Raw genomic sequence first — 19,322 nt, forward strand, 5'->3', positions numbered from 1 at the left:
CATAACCTAGATCAACCAGAACCCAGAATAGGTCCACACGTTGCAACAATGACCTCCATCCACCAAGTATTAAACTTGATCACCATCAACATCCTGAAACTCCACCCGAAGCTACAACAACACCACTTATGCAATTCATCAAAGATATTCATCAAAATCTCAACCGGTGAAACCCTCGCTTGAACCAGAAACCAAGCTTCTAAGAAAACAGGATAGCATTCGATCACCAAACCAAAACCAACTTACTGAATATGATCATGGGTATCATGATTAAGCCAATTCTACCAATAAACTATATCGGAGCCTACTGGATCATGTCAGATCCAAATCAACCAGAAACTAGACTCGACCTAACGAGACCAGAAGGGTGCCAATAAAGCATCCAAATAACTAGTGTTTGCATCAATGACAAAACATCAATGCAACACATAATCAATTCCACCAAATGGCCAACAAGAGGTTCCCTCAATCTAGTTTTTTTTTTTTAAATAAAATATTATTGATGGCTCTTCTAGAGGTTCTAGGTGTGGCAAGGATAAGGGGGTTAGACATGCTAGTGATGGAATTTTTATTTTTTTTACGTCACGAGAAAAAAACCAAAAGAAAGATAGGATTCCAAGTTATTTTGATGACTCTTGAGAAAACGTGTGAGTTGGCTTAGACCTTGTGAGTTGGCTTAGACAAAGGTTATTTGTAAATAAGGTTGATCTTGATTTTTATTTTGAACATAGTAAAATTTAGGGGTCTCTTGGAGGATAGCTTCTTTTGTTGAATAGATTAATTGAATCACTCCAAATTTTGAGGCTATTTCCTTTGTTCATATTGTCGACTAGGAAAACGGGGTTAAAAAGCACATGATATCAAAAGCCAACCACAAAAGCTAAATATCAGGAAAATGACATTCTACTCACATCAATAAAATTATCAAAATTAAATTCATAGATCCAAACAAACTAATCCAAACCAACACTATGAATCTCCTTCATTTCATTCCATTACTTTTCTTTCTCCTCTAATATTATGTTACTCTCAGATAGTTAAGTGCACAAATGTGATTTATTAAGAAAAGGCAATTGAACATCGTGATCATGAGGATAATCGAAGGATCATGGTTGCAAGAATGAGAAATGAGAGCCCAATTTTTAAATAAATAGGGATTAATTGGATGGCCAAGATTGATTTGGGATTGAAAGTGCTCAATGAATGAGATTAAATGAGAGGACTTGTCTAGTGGAGGAAGAAATATAAATGAGATAGAGTGAAGTAAAAATAAATATTTCTTTTCAACAAAATATGCCATTTGAAAGTTGAGTGGAGAAAGAGAGGAGTTAAAATAGAAAGAGAAGAGTTAAGGGGAGATAAATGAGCAAGTGGGAGTGGGAAGTGGAGAGGAAAGTGGAAGGTGGAAGAGTTAGAAGTGGAGACAAACTAGAATGAAAAGTAGATAAGTGGAGTGAATCAATAAAATTATTTGTTAATTCCTCCACATGTTATATAATTAGGTAATTAAATAAAATAAATTTATTTAATTGTGAGAAAGATAAAAAAGAAATAAGTAAATAAAAAATATTTATCAAAGGAAGAACATTAGGATAGGGGACAAAATAATTAAATAATTATTTCCCCTAGGAAAAGTTAATGCCAAGAGGACAAAATGATTAAATAATTGACAAAATAATTTAATCGAATAGATGAAAGGAGTTATTGAGGACAAATTGATAGAAAATGATCAAATTGGAAAACATAATTAATAATTAATTAATTAATCAATGTTATTTAATTAATGAGAGAAAGAGACAATGTCGATGAATGATAAAACCAAACAACTAAAAAGAAGACCTATTAATAAAAGGTGTAGCTGCAAGAAGTAACCAATTATTAGTGTGTACATTTTGCCCATCTTTGAGACAACGTGATTCAGAGTGTTGTTTCAAAGAAAAATCAAGAAAAAATGCATTAAAAGCTACCCCAACCATAACGGGTTACAAGGGTGCCCCCTCAAAAAATCAGGTGAAAAATTGGAACAAGAGACCAATTTGTTGAAAATAATGCTAGGATTGCAGAAACACAAAAAAAGTTGAAATTAGAGGTCAAACGAGCAAGATACAGGTCTTGGATTTCCTGTTTGTCTACTAGAGCACAAGACAAAGAGCACCACGAAGACTGATTGAAGAAGTGTTAGTAAGAGGCAAAAATTAGATTGAGAACAATTATTAATGATGAAACCTTGTTTTCATAAGTGAACTTTATAGTTAGAGAGATTTATTTAATAAAACAAATGAATGTGTCACACCATGACATATAAAGACAGAGCGATAATGCGACCCCTTTGCAAAAAACATGCACATTGCAGAAAATGAATATTTTAATTTATCCTAAAATAGTTGTATGTTAAAGGTTGAGGTATGTGCGACAGTCACAAAGTGAATGTGCCAACACAAAAACCTGAGACATACTTGCCCAATAATGTCATGAAAACATCCAATAGATAGAAGACAAAAAAAAAGACCATGAACCATCTCGACCACTGTCATCACTTGTCGATATCATTGAATAGCACTTGGAACATAAACCAATGAAAGATAAGACTCACTAGACCAACTGAAACAACAACCATTCCGATCTTATAAAGTCAAAGTTGATAGGCTATGTTTAATAGGATGATCATTATGTTTGGTTTCAAGAATGAAGTTACCCATTTGAGACGGACACAGTCTGGTTCTGAGTATACTGCACCCTATATAAGATAGATGATAGTTGATAGAGGACTGACAATTCTGATTGATTGACATGACAAGTTTTTTTTTTTCTGATTGCTACTGTGATTGGATAGTTTGTCTGTTGTCATGTGAGTTGTTAAGTGCAATGTTTTTACACGTTTCATGTTTATGTCTGCTCTAATGTTTGTTTTGGCAAGGGATAGTTTATTGATGAAATGAAATGATTGTTGTTTTTTGATTTTTTAATGTTTTCATTTTTTAGAATTTTTTGGGGATATTTGATTTTTTTGTGATCTCTTTAGGACAATTTATGAAAGTTTTTTGTATTTTTTTAGGATATTTTGTGAATATTTTTGGTATTTTTAAAGGACATTTTAGATTTTTTAGGATTTGTTTACAAGACTTTATTCGATTTTTAAGGATTTTTTCAAGACTTTATTCGATTTTTAAGGATTTTTTCAAGACTTTTTTCTATTTTTAGAGCTTTTTAGATCACAATCAAGATGTATTTGTTTGTCCCCAATGTCTAGCAAGGAAAGGGATATTATGAATTGATAAATAAACTATTGAGATGGAGATGGATAGGAGAAAGATTGAGGTGGCTTATTTTGGAATCAGAGCCAAGTTGGTTTCCAAGGACTATCTCGCGATGCGATAATGTGTGTATGCATGTTAAGTAATTTGAAAATGTAAGACCATGACATGTTGCATTTAATGACATGTGATCCACCTGAAGGGACATGCCAAGATGTTTTTGAAACCATGTTTTTGTATTTTCCTTTTTGTCATTAATTTTGATCAAGATCAAAGATGAAAAAGGGAATATGGGTAGAGATAGGATATAAATAAGATAAGAAAGATCAAAGGTGATAATGAATGATGGAAGAAAGAAATGGATAAGATAAGGGATATGGATTGAAATGTGTAGATAAGTTAAGATGATAAGATACATGATGCTTATGAAGATCCTTATCCTTGTCAAGATCAAATATGGAAAAAGGGAAGATGGATGAATATAGGATGGTGGATAGTAGATGATGAGGGATGATGGAGGATGCAATGTGTGGATAAAAATTGCCCCCAAGTGTAGAGAAGAAGAGAATGAAGCATTACACATGACACTTGTTTGCGAGGTTTTATTCATTGTAATTTCCCAAGGCACCTATTTTCCAGGTTTTTACTAGTGGACAAATTATTTCTCTCTACTTTTTTTTTGTCACACAAGACTCCTGTTTGTTAGGTTTTCATCAAGGTGATAGATTTTTTTATTTTTGACTTTTTGGAAGATAGGAGATGGAGGAAGGATTTAAGTGTTTCATTGTTGTTTGGATGGTATCCTTGAAACATGTGCTACAATGGACCAAGGGTATGAAATTATGCTCAATAACATTGGTAGGATAATGAAATGAAAGTGAGATGGGTGAGGAGATGGAACTAGGGTAAGGATTTATGCAAATGATTGGATAGGAGGAATAAAAGGGTGGAAACGAGGTGTTAGATAAGGGAGGGAGTGTAAGAATACTTGTTTATGAGTGGATGGAAATATGGGTGAGAGAAACATTGAAACACACCTTGAGAGGTGGTGGAGTGATGTAGGTGAAGAAAATTTTGGATTTTGGAATTGACTGGAGGACTGGATGTGGATTTTGAGACGTAAGGACCCAAAATAGATTTGAAAGGTGGGAGATGATGAGATGGAGGCATAGAAATTTTGGATGACAAATTCGATTTATCTTTAGGGTGATGTGCTTTGAGGAGCCACTTGTGAATCCACATGGTTTTTTACTTTTCTTTCTTTTGTAATTCCTTGGAATTCATTGCTTCTACAAGTGACTTAGGAACCCATATGACTTTTGAATTTTCTTTCTTTTTTTGAATGGGCCTTTATGGCCTTTTTGATATTTCTTTTTATTTTTGGATCATATTTTGCTTTGTTTTTATATGTCAATTAGATGGGACATGTTGATCCTTAAGTATATTTGGATTGCTAGACTTGTGGGTTTTATGCTTGGCATCCAAATTTCTTGGAAGAGGAATGCAAATCATGGGTGGATAAGAACAATATGGAGGTATTTTGAATATGTGGAAGGTTCTCAAAGATGTGTGCCTTTTCTGATCTTGAGTTATGAAAATATATGCGAATCAAGTGAGCTAGTGGATGGAGGGATATATAGACATAAGATGGATGGACGAGATGAAGAGGAAGGCATATATTTGGACTTAAATATTTTGTAGGGATCATACCAAAGTCTAGAGAGTGAGGTATGTAACAAATGCCATGACAGTCAAGATTTACTTTGATATGGAAGGATATTAATGTACCTTGTCCATAAAGGTCTAACTATTTGCCTTGATAAATATCTTGACTAATGAGATAATTGCTACTTTGGGAAGAAGACATGAGTCGATTTTGAGGTGGATATGGTATGGAAGAAATGATAGGATCATGAAGTAGACCAGACCAAATGAAAGTATAGGAACCCATTTAACATGTAAGAGGTTCATTAACAACTTGTGTAGAGGTGTTGGAATCATGAGGTGGACTAGGAGGAGTGATGCAATCTTTAGGTGGAATTGGAGGAATGATAGGTTCATCTAGGGCGTTGGAATCTAGATCATGAGAGGGATTAAGAGTAACAAAGGGATATTGAAATGGATATGGAGTATTATGAAATGGAGATGAAGGGATACTTTGATCTTGACAAGGAGGATCATTAGATTCCATTTCAAGGGTGCTTTGCTCTTGATTTATAATGGGATTATTGGAAAGGATGAGAGGGATATCTTAATCTTGCTCAGGGAGTGGATTATGAATGGGATATGGAATGATGTTTTTCTTTTAGATAGAAGGGGACCATTTTGGATGGAATGACATCCAATAGGTTCATCAAGAGAAATGAGTTATTCGTCAAATTTTGGATGCTTTGGGATCTTGATCTCGATCCATTTCAGAATCATTTCTTCATGTTTTGGATTATCATCTTGAAATGGTGTTGGACTTTGGATATGTACGAGGGATTCATGGAAGGAGACCTTATTTTGGCACGAGGGAAATGGATTTGGAATGGGATTCTTTGGAGTGTGCTTGCTTGGAAAAGGGGTATTTAGTGGTATTGGATATAAGAATTTTGAAGCATAGAAGGGATATGGATCATGAATTAGATTAGCTTGGAATCTTATTGTGGATATCCCTTGGGAGGTTACATCATTGGATGTGTCATTTTATGGAGATGGTATAGATTGCTCTTGTGAAAATTTAGGGGATGAGAAAATGGTGGGAGATATGGAGGCTAGTTGAGGAGAAAATTATTTTTTGGAAGGTGGATGTGTCATTGGTGTGATTACTTTGAAATAAGTCATTGCTAGACATGGGTAGATGATCATGTTTGGGATAGTCACCTGTGTATGACCTAGTTTTTGAAGCAATTTTTTGAAAGTTTTGAGTTGGAATTTTCATTGTTTGGGTGATCTTGTTTATGATATCACTTCGACATTTGTGTGATGTAAGGTATTTATTGATTGACCTTGTTAGATGATGGGTGACACATTGACTATATTTAGTTGATGTCCAAAGGGTGGCATGTTTGTAACTACACTTGTGTTTTTTTGGGACACCCTTGATGGTGCATTTTAGGAAATAAGAGGATGCTCGTTGACATGTGATATGATTGGAAGAAAAGTTGGCTGTGTAATTGTATGTGACCTTGGTAGGGGTTGACTTGTTTGCACAATTACTTTTTGTACTATGGGTTGTGTGGTTTCTTGGGAACACCTAGTTGCATTGGAAGAAAAAATGGATCAAAATTTGGTTGTGGCCCTAGTTGAATTATACCAAACTCTGGTTGCATGATATTACCCTCTAGTTGTGTTAGGTTTAACTCTAGTTGTGTTAAGTTGAATAAGTTTTGATTTGGAATTTTATTAAATAGAGTTTGATTTGCGATTTGATCAAATGAGGTTTGATTTGGGACTTGGTTGAATAAGGTTTGTTTTGGGACTTGGTTGAATGATGTTTGATTTGGGACTTGGTTGAAGTTTGTGTTTGTTGTTTGAAATTGGTTTGTCATATCTATTTGTGAGATGAGGGTTGGTATGTTTGATTGTGAGATGATAGATTGTATGTCAAATTTATCAAAGTTTGGATTTGGACCTTTAAATTTTTGAAATAGTTTGGACATATGGGATCTACTCTTTTCAATGTTTTTCACTTTTTGTTTTAAGATCTATATTTCTCAAGCTAGTTTTTCCTCTAGTGATGGAGAAATAGGGATGGCATTTGTTTGGACATGATGAGTTTGATCCAATTTTTGGGGCATGATTGATTGTTTGATTTTGATGACAAGGTCCCATAAGAGTTGGAAGGTTGATATTGGGATGATTCTCTTTCAATTAGAGGGTCACCTTCTCTACGATACCAATAACACCAAGTCATCATGTTTGTTTTGGACTAAGATCAAGGATGCTTGGTAATGAGATTGGGCCAGATATTTGATTTCTTTGTTGATTTTTTCTTGGAACTTTTTGAGATTTTGGATGAAATGAAATGAAAGGAAGGATGATAAATGAAACCCTATTTTTAAAATTTTTTGGGAATTGTAAAAATGGACAAATGCATGTAAGGATGACAAATGCAACCTATATTTTGGGATTTTGATACTTTCAAGACCTTAGTAATACAAATGTAGAGACACAACCCTAAGAGACTAAAATGAAGTTAAGACCTTACATGACCAAAGTGACAAAATGATGGACAAAAGATAAAGTCATACCCATCACTAGACTGATGAGCTAGGGCTTTGACTTGATAATGGTGATAAAGGAAAATTTTTGACGAGGTCTACACTCCCTTACAATAACCTAGGATTTGATCTTTGAGATTTTTAAAACCTAATTTTAGGAATCTAAATGCAATCTAAGGTCATGCGCTAATGCAATGAACTAATATTAAAGAATTTGAAATTGGACTAAACAATGAACTAGATTTGAGACAATGCAATAGTAGACTTAATAATTTGGAAATATGATGACTATGCAAAGTATTGGTAAAGTGACACCTATGTTTTGAAATACAAGGTTGAAACAAGAATCCAAAGTTTTTGATATTTTTGATATTCCATGTTTTGAAATTTGAATGTTTTGTGTTTGACACAATTAAATGAGATTAATTTGTTGTGACAATTGTGTTGGAGTAGATGTTTGAGATTTTAAGTGAGTTGTGTTTTGATTGGAAAATTTATTTCAACACTCATATAAGACACATCAGAAAAAATGGTTGTTTGACTGTTTAACTCTAAAAAATTAGAGTAAGATCTGAGGGGCCTAGATTAGCCCATTTTTTAGTTCACTGGTCGTCACATTTGAAAATATTTGAAAATATTTACAACATAGGTTGGAAATGGCTGATACTTGTTGAGGCCCTCACAATAGAATACCACATACACTACGAATAGACAGTGATCAAGTGGCACTTTCTCCCCCAACAAAGCATCGGTAAACCTTTTCTCTTGCCTCGAAGGTTCACAAACCTTGTAATTGAGGAATTTTTTGTCTCATAATGAAAGACCTCGTACATGGAGGGTATCTTTGAGGTGCAATCCACACTTCTTGAATCAACAAATATGGGATTTCGGTTACTAAAACAATTGGTTCATAGTGGAGGAACTTTGGGGGCTTGATGTGTATACATCCAAAAGTGACTCACTTAAGAGCCTAGGTAGTTTTAGATTTAGCCTAAACCATTTATATAGTGGAATGAAGGAAAGCACCACTTAGAGTCGTCCCTTGGGGTGAGTATTTTTTCCCACCAAGGCAAGCTATTTTCTAAAAAAAAAGATAGGCATGATTGTCGCCTTTTTCTTACACCCAACAAAGGGGAGAGGATACAAAGTGAAACCACACAAGATAGTTCAGACACACATTGTTCATTCACCAATTAAAAAATAAGTGTAATCTAAACTAGAAAAATAGACATGCAATGTTTAAAATCGCAAGTCTTTGTCAAGTGCCCTACATCAAACTCATTAGTAATTTCTCAGAAAAGTCTTCACCACATGATCACCAAAGTCACCTACGCAAATCATCAATAATACCAAATCCCACTATCCTAATAGAATCAAAGTTTTTCAAATCTGATTATTGACAAAAATTAGGGACATAAATGTTCACTAGATAGATGTGTAGAAACTACAACAATTGCATAATAACTTGCCACAATTATGTAGTATAATTAGACAAATATGCAACAAAACCCATCAATTGCATAGCTCAAATGATCAATTGCGTAGAACATATAAAAAAATACGTAGGAGAGACATGCAATTGTGCAACTCATTGAATCCGTGCATTAATTACTGAAATTGAACCGAAAAATAAAAGAGTTGTTTGCGTGTGTTCAATTCAACCCCCTATTTAGATCTAAGTGAAATTGTAGGGTCCATTCATCCACCTAATCAAACTAGGTGTGATTTGTTGTTCATTAACCCATTAAGAAAGGAAATGTAATCAAAATAGCACAAAATGTTATTCTTTTCCTTCCTAATTAACTAGGTGAAAATTGCAGGGTTCAATTAACCACCTAATTAATCTATGTGAAAACTGAAATTGTTCATTGGCCACCTACTTAGATTTAAGTGAAGTTTTTGTTGTTCATTGATGCATCTAATTAAATATAAGTGAGATTGTTTGTTGTTTATTGATCCATCTACTGAAATCTAAGTGTATTAAAAGCTAAGAAACTAATGCATATCAAAATCCTGCAAAAAGAACAATTAGATCAATGCAAAGAAGATTAGATCAAATATTGCACTTGCAAGATGATTGCATCACGAATACCTATAGACACAAAACTCAACATTTTATCAAATTTTGTGATTCACGTCAGGTTCACCAAAATGTCAACAAGCAAAATGGGTTAGAAAGCACATGATATCAAAATCCAAAAGCTAAATATCATGCAAATGCCATCCTAATCACATTAATGAAATTATCAAAATGAAATGCATGAATCCAAACCAATGCTATGCATCTCCTTCATTCCATTCTATTGTTTTTCTTTCTCCTCTAATATTATGTTGCTCTCAAATAGACAAGTGTACAAATGTGACAAAGCAAAGACAATTCAACATCATGATCGTGATGATAATCAAAGGATTGAGATTAATTGGATGGTTAAAATTGATTTGGTACTAAAAGTGATCAACAAATGAGATTAGTTGAGAGGACTTTTTAAGTGAGGATAAATATGAAATTACATTTCAAAGTGGAAAAAGAAATAGAAATGAGATAGATTTAAGTCAAAATAAATATTGGAAATATTTTCCAATATTTATTTTCAACAAAATAAGCCACTTGAAAGTGGAGGAAAATACTAGTGATGAATAAGTTGAGTAGAGAAAGAGAGGAGTTAAAATGGAAAGAAAGAAAAGTTAAGTGGGAAGATAAATTAGCAAGTGGGAGTGGGAAGTGGAGAGGAAAGTGGAAGGTGGAAGAGTTAGAAGTGAGACAAATTAGCATGAAAAGTAGATAAGTAAAATAGATTAATAAATATTATTTATTAATTCCTTGATGTTAGTTAATTAGGCAATTAAATAAAATACTGATCAAATTGAAAAATGTTGTTAATTATTAATTAAATAATCAATATTATTTAAGTAACGAGACGACCAAATAATGGAGGAGAAGACATATTAATAAAACCAAATAACCCACAAGAAGACATGTAAATAAAAAGCTAGCAGCAAGCCGCAACCAATTTTTCGTGTTGACACATATACATAAGAAATGCAATATTTCTAATTACGTCTGTATTTTCCAATAAATTTTCACTTCTCTACCATATTAATAATCATCAGATTAGAAAAGAATAAAAGATTTCAATTCTTCAAAGAATATGACAGCCATTTAATTTATTCTAATTTAGATTGAAAACAGAATAATGGCAAACCTCCTTGAATTTCCCTCTTCTTACTTTAAGAATGGCTCTATCCAGTTAAAAAAATGGCAATCTCAATGCTGTAAACTGTAATTTTCTTCTGTTGTTTCAAAAGATCTAATTTTTTCTCAACTAAAGAAAATTCAAAACCTTTGTAATAGCAGAAAGAGAAACGGACGTCACATTTATTTCAAAAAGTCATTCTTAACAAAAAGGAAAGAGAACTATACTGTAGATCCCAGCTGCTTGAGGCTATTCTTTTAAGCTTGCAGTAAAGGATCCAACGTGATTACTGAACCAGAGTGATATAAGAGTATATGAGTCAAACAACAACATAAGTCCATCAATAACGAGTGTCCAAGAAAGAGAGCAAGATAGTAGAAATATATTGAAGCTGTAACAGTCTACTTCAACCTTATTACTTAGCAAAGTACTGCAACTATATTTAAATGTATCCATTTATATCAAATTGTCTTCGGCAATTCCAATATCTCATTCGAAGTACCTAAAAATAAGTCATGCATATCACTCCATTTGAACAGAATTCTTTTAACTGTTCCATGGTGGAGAGGATATACAAGCGTGGCCATACGAGGGATTAGCTTGAGGTGGCAATGATTGAAGAGGTTCTACAATCCAGCTATTATGCATCAAATTCTGATTTTCTAATCTGCCAGGCCCTGTGAACTGTTGGGTATTTAAGTAGGTTGCATTTCTTACCAAGAAATCATTGCCTTCAAAATTTGCAGTACCCAATCCATTTGAATCGTCCCCCATCTGAATTGTCTGAAAATTATTAGTGGCGAAGAGATCAGATGGATTAGCAAAATTAACAGATGAATTGGATAGCCCCAAGCCATTGGCTGCCAAAATATCTGAAATGTTGGTATAGATTCCAGACATTGAACCTATGTTATTGGCCTTATTAATAATTTCAGGTCCCAAGCCCATAACAGTCTGAAGGACAGCCTGGTTTGATGATGACAAGATGGGTCGCCCAAGATGAGAATGAGAAATACTGGTGACAGCCTGCATATCATCTGCAGGTTTATACCACAACCCACTGTGTGATTGTGATGTTGACAGCAATGGATTTCTTTGTTGCTGCTCAAAAGCAGTTTTGGATTCAACAGCATCATTACCATAGCTGGCAGCACCTCTTCGTGAACCCATTCTATTGTTCTCCTCAATTCTGGGTGCATTCACAATTCCATCAACATTTCTTAATCCTGTCTCCTTGATGTAAGTTATGAGTTGTCCTATAGGTAGTGAGCTGCTTTTAATTCTTGCGACGTTATAAAACCTCTTATCAAAGTTTGTAACTGAATCACTGCCTCGAGATTTGATTGTAGCAATGTCATATATCACAGCTGCCTCTTCCTCGGTACCTGCCAATTGAAAGACCCAACGAGTTCATCAAAACTTTTAGCTGTTTTACTTACTGAGTAAATCATTTTTCTAAGAGAAATATATATTAGATTTGTTCATGTTTGGTGTACTCACTGTATGTTCCCAGGTATACGTCTTTGTTTCCATTAATTCTTCCAATTCTAGCCTGCCACTTTCCCTTTTGATGGTGTCTGCGATATTTTACAGATTTAACATTAGAATACAGCTTTTCCTGCTGATGTTTAATGAATAACCATTTCTATAGTCAGAGATCATGTTGTCAATACCCTAAATAAAGCTAACAATTTAAGTACAGACCTTGTTACTCCACGGTAAATTGATTCGCCTCTTGTAAAGCCACTACTCTTCCTACATCAATGATAGATGATTATATGTAAGCACCATACGTGAAAGTAATCCAATACAATATCTTAAAGTAAATCTAAAATCCAATCCAATAAAATGATCATTTTGATGGGTTATTTGAATAGGAATAAATTCAAGCTAGGGCAACTGATCACATATTTAAAATTTTGAACTTTCTGTACCAGTGTACCCTTCCTCATTCCAATACAAATATATATATATATATACTGATGTACTGTCAGTTTCACAAACAAAAGCGCCACTGCCACATTTTTAATCTAAGAAACTTCAATGGAAAAAATTCTTATACCTTTTGAGATAATTAACATAGTCTACGGTGGTCATCTGTTTCATGACTTTGAGCTCTTCTTTGTAATCAGTTATCTACATAAAACACGTCACTTTAACAGTGCATTCAAAACAAATTTTTGTAAAGGTAGATGCCGTGTAAACTGAGATAATAAGTACAGTCTTATATACATTAATGTAAAATTCTTACTGGAAAATTTATTTTGCTTTTGTCACCCCAATACTTGAGAGCAGCCTTATCATATGCTCTGGCTGCTTCCAATTCGGTGCCATAGCCACCTACCAGTGCATCAACTTTCGGTTAACAGTTTAATCCAATCTAGCTCAGCTCACAGCTAAATGTAAAATACCAGAGACTAGAGTTTCAAATCAGTATTTAAATGTTATTCTTAACAACTGCAATATATCTACAAAATGATATGCTCACCCAAATATACTGTTGGAGATTTCAACGGATGTCCAGATTTGAAGGATGACAAGGTCACACACAAATTGTTTTGCATCAGTATAAAGACATCTTCGATCCATAAACAGCAAAGGAAAAGAACTGCTCCAGAAAAAAACTGATGAAAAGCACTATAATTACTCTAAATAGAAACACTAGGGTTCCACAGCCTATTATAAAATTAGGGTTCCACGGTCTATTATAACTGTAATTGGGGTTCCTCCACATTATATTTATTAATTTTTGAAAAATTTATATTTCAAATCAACTTTTCAAGCTACCCTTAGAACAGTGATACAATGGTTAATCTTTCTAATGGTAATCTAAATCATTTTAACATACCTTGTCTACCCTTTCGTTTGTGACCTTCTTTAATGAAGCTGTTGTCCCACAAATGGGCTTCATATCTCCCTGTCGATTTATGTCTGCAAGACAAAATGTCATAGATATAACCTTTCATTTATAGCTTTCTTCTATTTTAGAAAATCAGATACATGGACTGTGAAAAAATTATAACAGCTAAATCAGATACATGCTTATATATAACTTACTTGGCGACTCCACGGTACTTTGAAGTTCTTACTGAAGTTCTTACTGAAGTTCTTTTGAACATGGGATTTCTTGCTGTTGTTTGGTTCAGACTAAGTGTCTTGTTATCAGGAGGACAAACTTCATTACTACCCATTGAAACAGGAGTAGGAACCAAAGCAAAAGCATTTTCTGTAGTAGAAATGGTTGCAGGCGTGCTTGGCTGAGTATTTCCATTCACAGGGAAAGTCAGACCACAATTAGCATTAGTTACATTACAACTTTCTGTATTTGCAGAAGTAGTAGAAAAGCTCCCCCTAACGGAGGCTTTGGTTGCAGATCGATTTCTCAGAACTGTCTCCCTCGCAGGCTGCTCAAATAAGCCATGCACAGAATTCTGAAAGCTTGAGTCATCATTATCACTACAAGCGAACTGCAATGCATTGGTGGGACTTGAAGGTGCAACGTTATCTAAATCAAAGGTATCTGATGCAAAAATTTTAAACAGTTATGATTTGTAGATTGCCATGAAAAACAATTATTCCTATGAACCAATGTTATAAAATCACCATATTCCATTAAATATTTCACAATTTTTATCATCTAAATTATATATAAGATTATTTATTTTTAAAATTCTAATATCTAATTTTTCCTTTGTGCATTAAGGAACCATGCTTCAAGGTGGTTTTAATTATGATCTTTGAACAAATACTTTTTAAATGTCAATAGTTAAACTTAATTTAAATTTACAAATTTTTTTCTTAAAAATCGATTCTTATAATAAGAGTCTCTATACTATGTATATATACAATTTCACAACTATAAGTATAAACTTTATCTAATGTTCCATTGAATTGAAATAAACCCTGGATTAAATCTATTCGCGCTTCAACAAATTAAAACCTACTCTCTGTTGTGGAAACAGTAACCTCAACTTAATTTTTTGTAAAGATCTTTTCAAATAACATCAAATGAAAATATCTTAACCTGACTACTCTATTATATAAAGATTAAATAAATTAGAAACTAAATGCAACATGGTCCATCAGAAATGTGTATATACAATTTCACCACTGTAAGTATAACCTTTATCTAATATTCCATTGAATTGAAACAAACTCTGCATTAAATCTATTCACACTTCAACAAACTGAAACCTACTCTTTGTTCTGGAAACAGTAACCTCTCTCTGCTTGGAAGGAGTAACCCCAACCTAATTTTTTTTAAAGATCTTTTCAAATATCATCAAATGAAAATATCTTAACCTCACTAATCTATTATATAAAGATTAAATAAATTAGAAACCAAATGCAGTATGGTCCATCCGAAATGTGTATGTATATACAGTTTCACCACTGTAAGTATAACCTTTATCTAATGTTCCATTGAATTGAAACAAACCCTACATTAAATCTATTCACACTTCAACAAACTAAAACATACTCTCTGTTCTGGAAAGAGTAACCCCAACCTAATTTTTTTAAAAATCTTTTCAAATATCATCAAATGAAGATATCTTAGCCTCACTAATCTATTATATAAAGATAAAATAAATTATAAACCAAACGCAACATGGTCCATTAGAAATGTGTATATACAATTGCACCACTGGAAGTATAACCTTTATCTAATGTTCCATTGAATTGAAACAAACCCTACATTAAATCTATTCACACTTCAACAAACTAAAACCTACTCTCTGTAGAAACAGTAACCTCAAACTAATATTTTGTAAAGATCTTTTCAAATATCATCAAATGAAAATATCTTAACCTCACTAATCTATTATATAAAGATTAAATAAATTAGAAACCAAATGCAACATGGTCCATCAGAAATGTGTATATACAGTTTCACCATTGTAATTATAACCTTTATCTAATGTTCCATTGAATTGAAACAAACCCTACATTAAATCTATTCACACTTCAACAAACTAAAACCTACTCTTTGTGGAAACAGTAACATCAGAAATGTGTATATACAATTTCACCACTGTAAGTATCTAATGTTCAATTGAATTGAAACAAACCCTACATTAAATCTATTCACACTTCAACAAACTAAAACCTACTCTCTGTTGTGGAAACAGTAACCTCAACCTAAGTTTTTGTAAAGATCTTTTCAAATAACATCAAATGAAAATATCTTAGTTCCCCACTAATCTATTATATAAAAATTAAATAAATTAGAAACCAAATGCAGCGTGGTCCATCAAGAAATGTGTATATACAATTTCACCACTGTAAGTATAACCTTTATCTAATATTCCATTGAATTGAAACAAACCCTACATTAAATCTATTCACACTTCAACAAACTAAAACCTACTCTTTATTGTGAAAACAATAACCTCAATCTATTTTTTTGTAAACATATTTTCAAATAGCATCAAATGAAAATATCACAACCTCACTAATCTATTATATAAAAATTAAATAAATTAGAAATCAAATGCAACATGGTCCATCAGAAATGTGTATATGAGACTGTAGTGGGAGCTCCTAAACAACAAAACAAATAATCTATATGAGACTTAGGTCCAAGCTCTCAAACAACCTAACATATAAGCTTATATGAGACTCGGGTCCAACAACCTAGCAAATAAGCTATATGAGACTCTGGTCTCAACTTCCAAGCTACCCAACAAATATGCAATATGATTACATTATGGTCTAATCTATAATATTTACCCAATATTCTAAAACGATGAATAACCTTAATCAACATACCCTATACCCACATATATCCATAGCTTCAATTATATCCTACTAAAATCAACCACAAACTTAACCCTAAACCCTAAAGAGACTCTTACCTCAAATTCCTAACCTTAATCAACATACTCGATACCCACATATATCGGTAGCTTCGATTATATTCTATTAAAATCATCTACTAATCTTAACCCTAAAGAGATTGTAACTTCAAATTCCATCATATTAGAATCACTACAAATCTCACTTTTCCAATAAAGTATCACATCATTCATCAAATCTATAAACATTGACTGATATATTATCAATAAACTACCTTGATTCAACCCTAACCTAATTCCACATCACTATAATCCTATCTAAATCTTATTCATCTGTACTAGGAAAAAAATATAAAACATTATAAATTGTTTCTTTTTTTGTTTCTAAATTTGATTGTGTTCCCTTTTTTGGCATCAACATTTCGGATCACACTCTTTGATCCATCATTAGGATGATAGAGAGCTTGAAGAGTAGTAGAATAATCACTCCTTGAGTTCTCTATCAGATGGATAGAGTGTGATAGATTGCAGAAAACTTATAACAACATCATTAGTATTAGCATACCTCTATCATTGCTGCCATCATTTCCATTTTTAGGAAAATAATATGATAAGAGCTCCTCTAAAGACTCATTCGAGAGAAGGGTATGACAGTGCTCCATTTCGCAATTTTGGATCCCTATACTATATTTTTAATCTAATAAATACTGACGCACATATTTATCCCAGATACGAGATGACCTAATTTGAAGAAAGATTATAAAACTATTGTCTACCCTTTCGTTTGTGACCTCCTTTAATGAAGCCGTTGTCCCACAAATGGGCTTCATATCTCCCTGTCGATTTATGTCTGCAAGACAAAATGTCAAAGATATAACCTTTTATTTATAGCTTTCTTCTATTTTAGAAAATCAGATACATGGACTTTGAAAAAATTATAACAGCTAAATCAGATGCAGGCTTATATATAGCTTACTTGGCGACTCCACGGTACTTTGAAGTTCTTACTGAAGTTCTTACTGAAGTTCTTTTGAACATGGGATTTCTTGCTCCTGTTTGGTTCAGACTGAGTGTTTTGTTATCAGGAGGACAAACTTCATTACTACCCATTGAAACAGGAGTAGGAACCAAAGCAAAAGCATTTTCTGTAGTAGAAATGGTTGAAGGCGTGCTTGGCTGAGTATTTCCATTCACAGGCAAAGTCAGACCACAATTAGCATTAGTTACATTATAACTTTCTGTATTTGCAGAAGTAGTAGAAAAGCTCCCCCTAACGGAGGCTTTGGTTGCAGATTGATTTCTCAGAACAGTCTCCCTCGCAGGCTGCTCAAATAAACCATGCACAGAATTCTGAAAGCTTGAGTCATCATTATCACTACAAGCGAACTGCAATGCATTGTTGGGACTTGAAGGTGCAACGTTATCTAAATCAAAGGTATCTGATGCAAAATTTTTAAACAGTTATGATTTGTAGATTGCCATGAAAAACAATTATTCTTATGAACCAATGTTATAAAATCTAGCCTTTTCAAATGTCACCTTAACCATATTCCATTAAATATTTCACAATTTTTATCATCTAAATTATATATAATATTATTTATTTTTAAAATTCTAATATCTAATTTTTGCATTGTGCATTAAGGAACCATGCTTCAAGATGGTTTTAATTATGATCTTTGAACAAATACTTTTTAAAGGTCAATAGTTAAACTTCATTTAATTTTACAATTTTTTTTCTTAAAAATCGATTCTACTTATAATAAGAGTCTCTATACTATGCATATATACAATTTCACAACTATAAGTATAACTTTTATCTAATGTTCCATTCAATTGAAACAAACCCTGCATTAAATCTATTGAGGCTTCAACAAACTAAAACCTTCTCTCTACTATGGAAACAACAACCTCAACCTAATTTTTTGTAAAGATCTTTTCAAATAACATCAAATGAAAATATCTTAACCTCACTATTCTATTATATAAAGATTAAATAAATTAGAAACCAAATGCAACATGGTCCATCAGAAATGTGTATATACAATTTCACCACTGTAAGTATAATCTTTATCTAATGTTCCATTGAATTGAAACAAACTCTGCATTAAATCTATTCACACTTCAACAAACTAAAACCTACTCTCTGTGGAAACAGTAACCTCAACATAATTGTTTGTTAACCTCAACCTAATTGTTTGTAAAGATATTTTCAAATAGCATAAAATGAAAATATCTTAACCTCACTAATCTATTATATAAAGATTAAATAAATTAGAAACCAAATGCAGTATGGTCCATCCGAAATGTGTATGTATATACAATTTCACCACTGTAAGTATAACCTTTATCTAATGTTCCATTGAATTGAAACAAACCCTACATTAAATCTATTCACACTTCAACAAACTAAAACATACTCTTTGTTGTGGAAAGAGTAACCCCAACCTAATTTTTTTAAAGATCTTTTCAAATATCATCAAATGAAAATATCTTAACTTCACTAATCTATTATATAAAGATTAAATAAATTAGAAACCAAATGCAACATGGTCCATCTGAAATGTGTATATACAATTTCACCACTGGAAGTATAACCTTTATCTAATGTTCCATTGAATTGAAACAAACCCTACATTAAATCTATTCACACTTCAACAAACTAAAACCTACTCTCTGTGGAAACAATAATCTCAACCTAATTGTTTGTAAAGATCTTTTCAAATAACATCAAATGAAAATATCTTAACCTCACTTATCTATTTTATAAAGATTAAATAAATTAGAAATTAAATGCAACATGGTCCATCAGAAATGTGTATATACAATTTCACCATTGGAAGTATAACCTTTATCTAATGTTCCATTGACTTG

General features: G+C 32.8%; 1 protein-coding gene across 1 annotated transcript; it reads right to left on the minus strand.

Moving 5' to 3' along the window:
• Positions 1–11,199: 11,199 nt before the first annotated feature.
• On the minus strand, positions 11,200–17,110 carry LOC131059649 (AP2-like ethylene-responsive transcription factor AIL7). Its single transcript, XM_057992664.2, has 9 exons — positions 17,014–17,110; positions 13,711–14,173; positions 13,502–13,584; positions 13,142–13,150; positions 12,905–12,993; positions 12,716–12,789; positions 12,358–12,408; positions 12,154–12,230; positions 11,200–12,038 (listed from the first exon to the last, which is right to left on the minus strand). The coding sequence occupies exons 1-9, from the start codon at positions 17,108–17,110 to the stop codon at positions 11,200–11,202; spliced, it is 1,782 nt and encodes a 593-aa protein (XP_057848647.2).
• Between the last annotated feature and the right edge of the window lie 2,212 nt (positions 17,111–19,322).

This window comes from Cryptomeria japonica, chromosome 9, assembly GCF_030272615.1.
Source record: "Cryptomeria japonica chromosome 9, Sugi_1.0, whole genome shotgun sequence".
Classification (NCBI taxonomy): domain Eukaryota; kingdom Viridiplantae; phylum Streptophyta; class Pinopsida; order Cupressales; family Cupressaceae; genus Cryptomeria; species Cryptomeria japonica.

Excerpts from the sequence above, each read along its gene's own strand:
- LOC131059649 (XM_057992664.2), bottom strand. The coding sequence starts at position 17,110 with ATGGAGCACTGTCATACCCTTCTCTCGAATGAGTCTTTAGAGGAGCTC. Across the intron at positions 13,585-13,710 it reads AAGTACCGTGGAGTCGCCAA|ACATAAATCGACAGGGAGAT; the intron begins GTAAGTTATATA and ends TTTGTCTTGCAG. Across the intron at positions 12,409-12,715 it reads TATGTTAATTATCTCAAAAG|GAAGAGTAGTGGCTTTACAA; the intron begins GTATAAGAATTT and ends TCATTGATGTAG.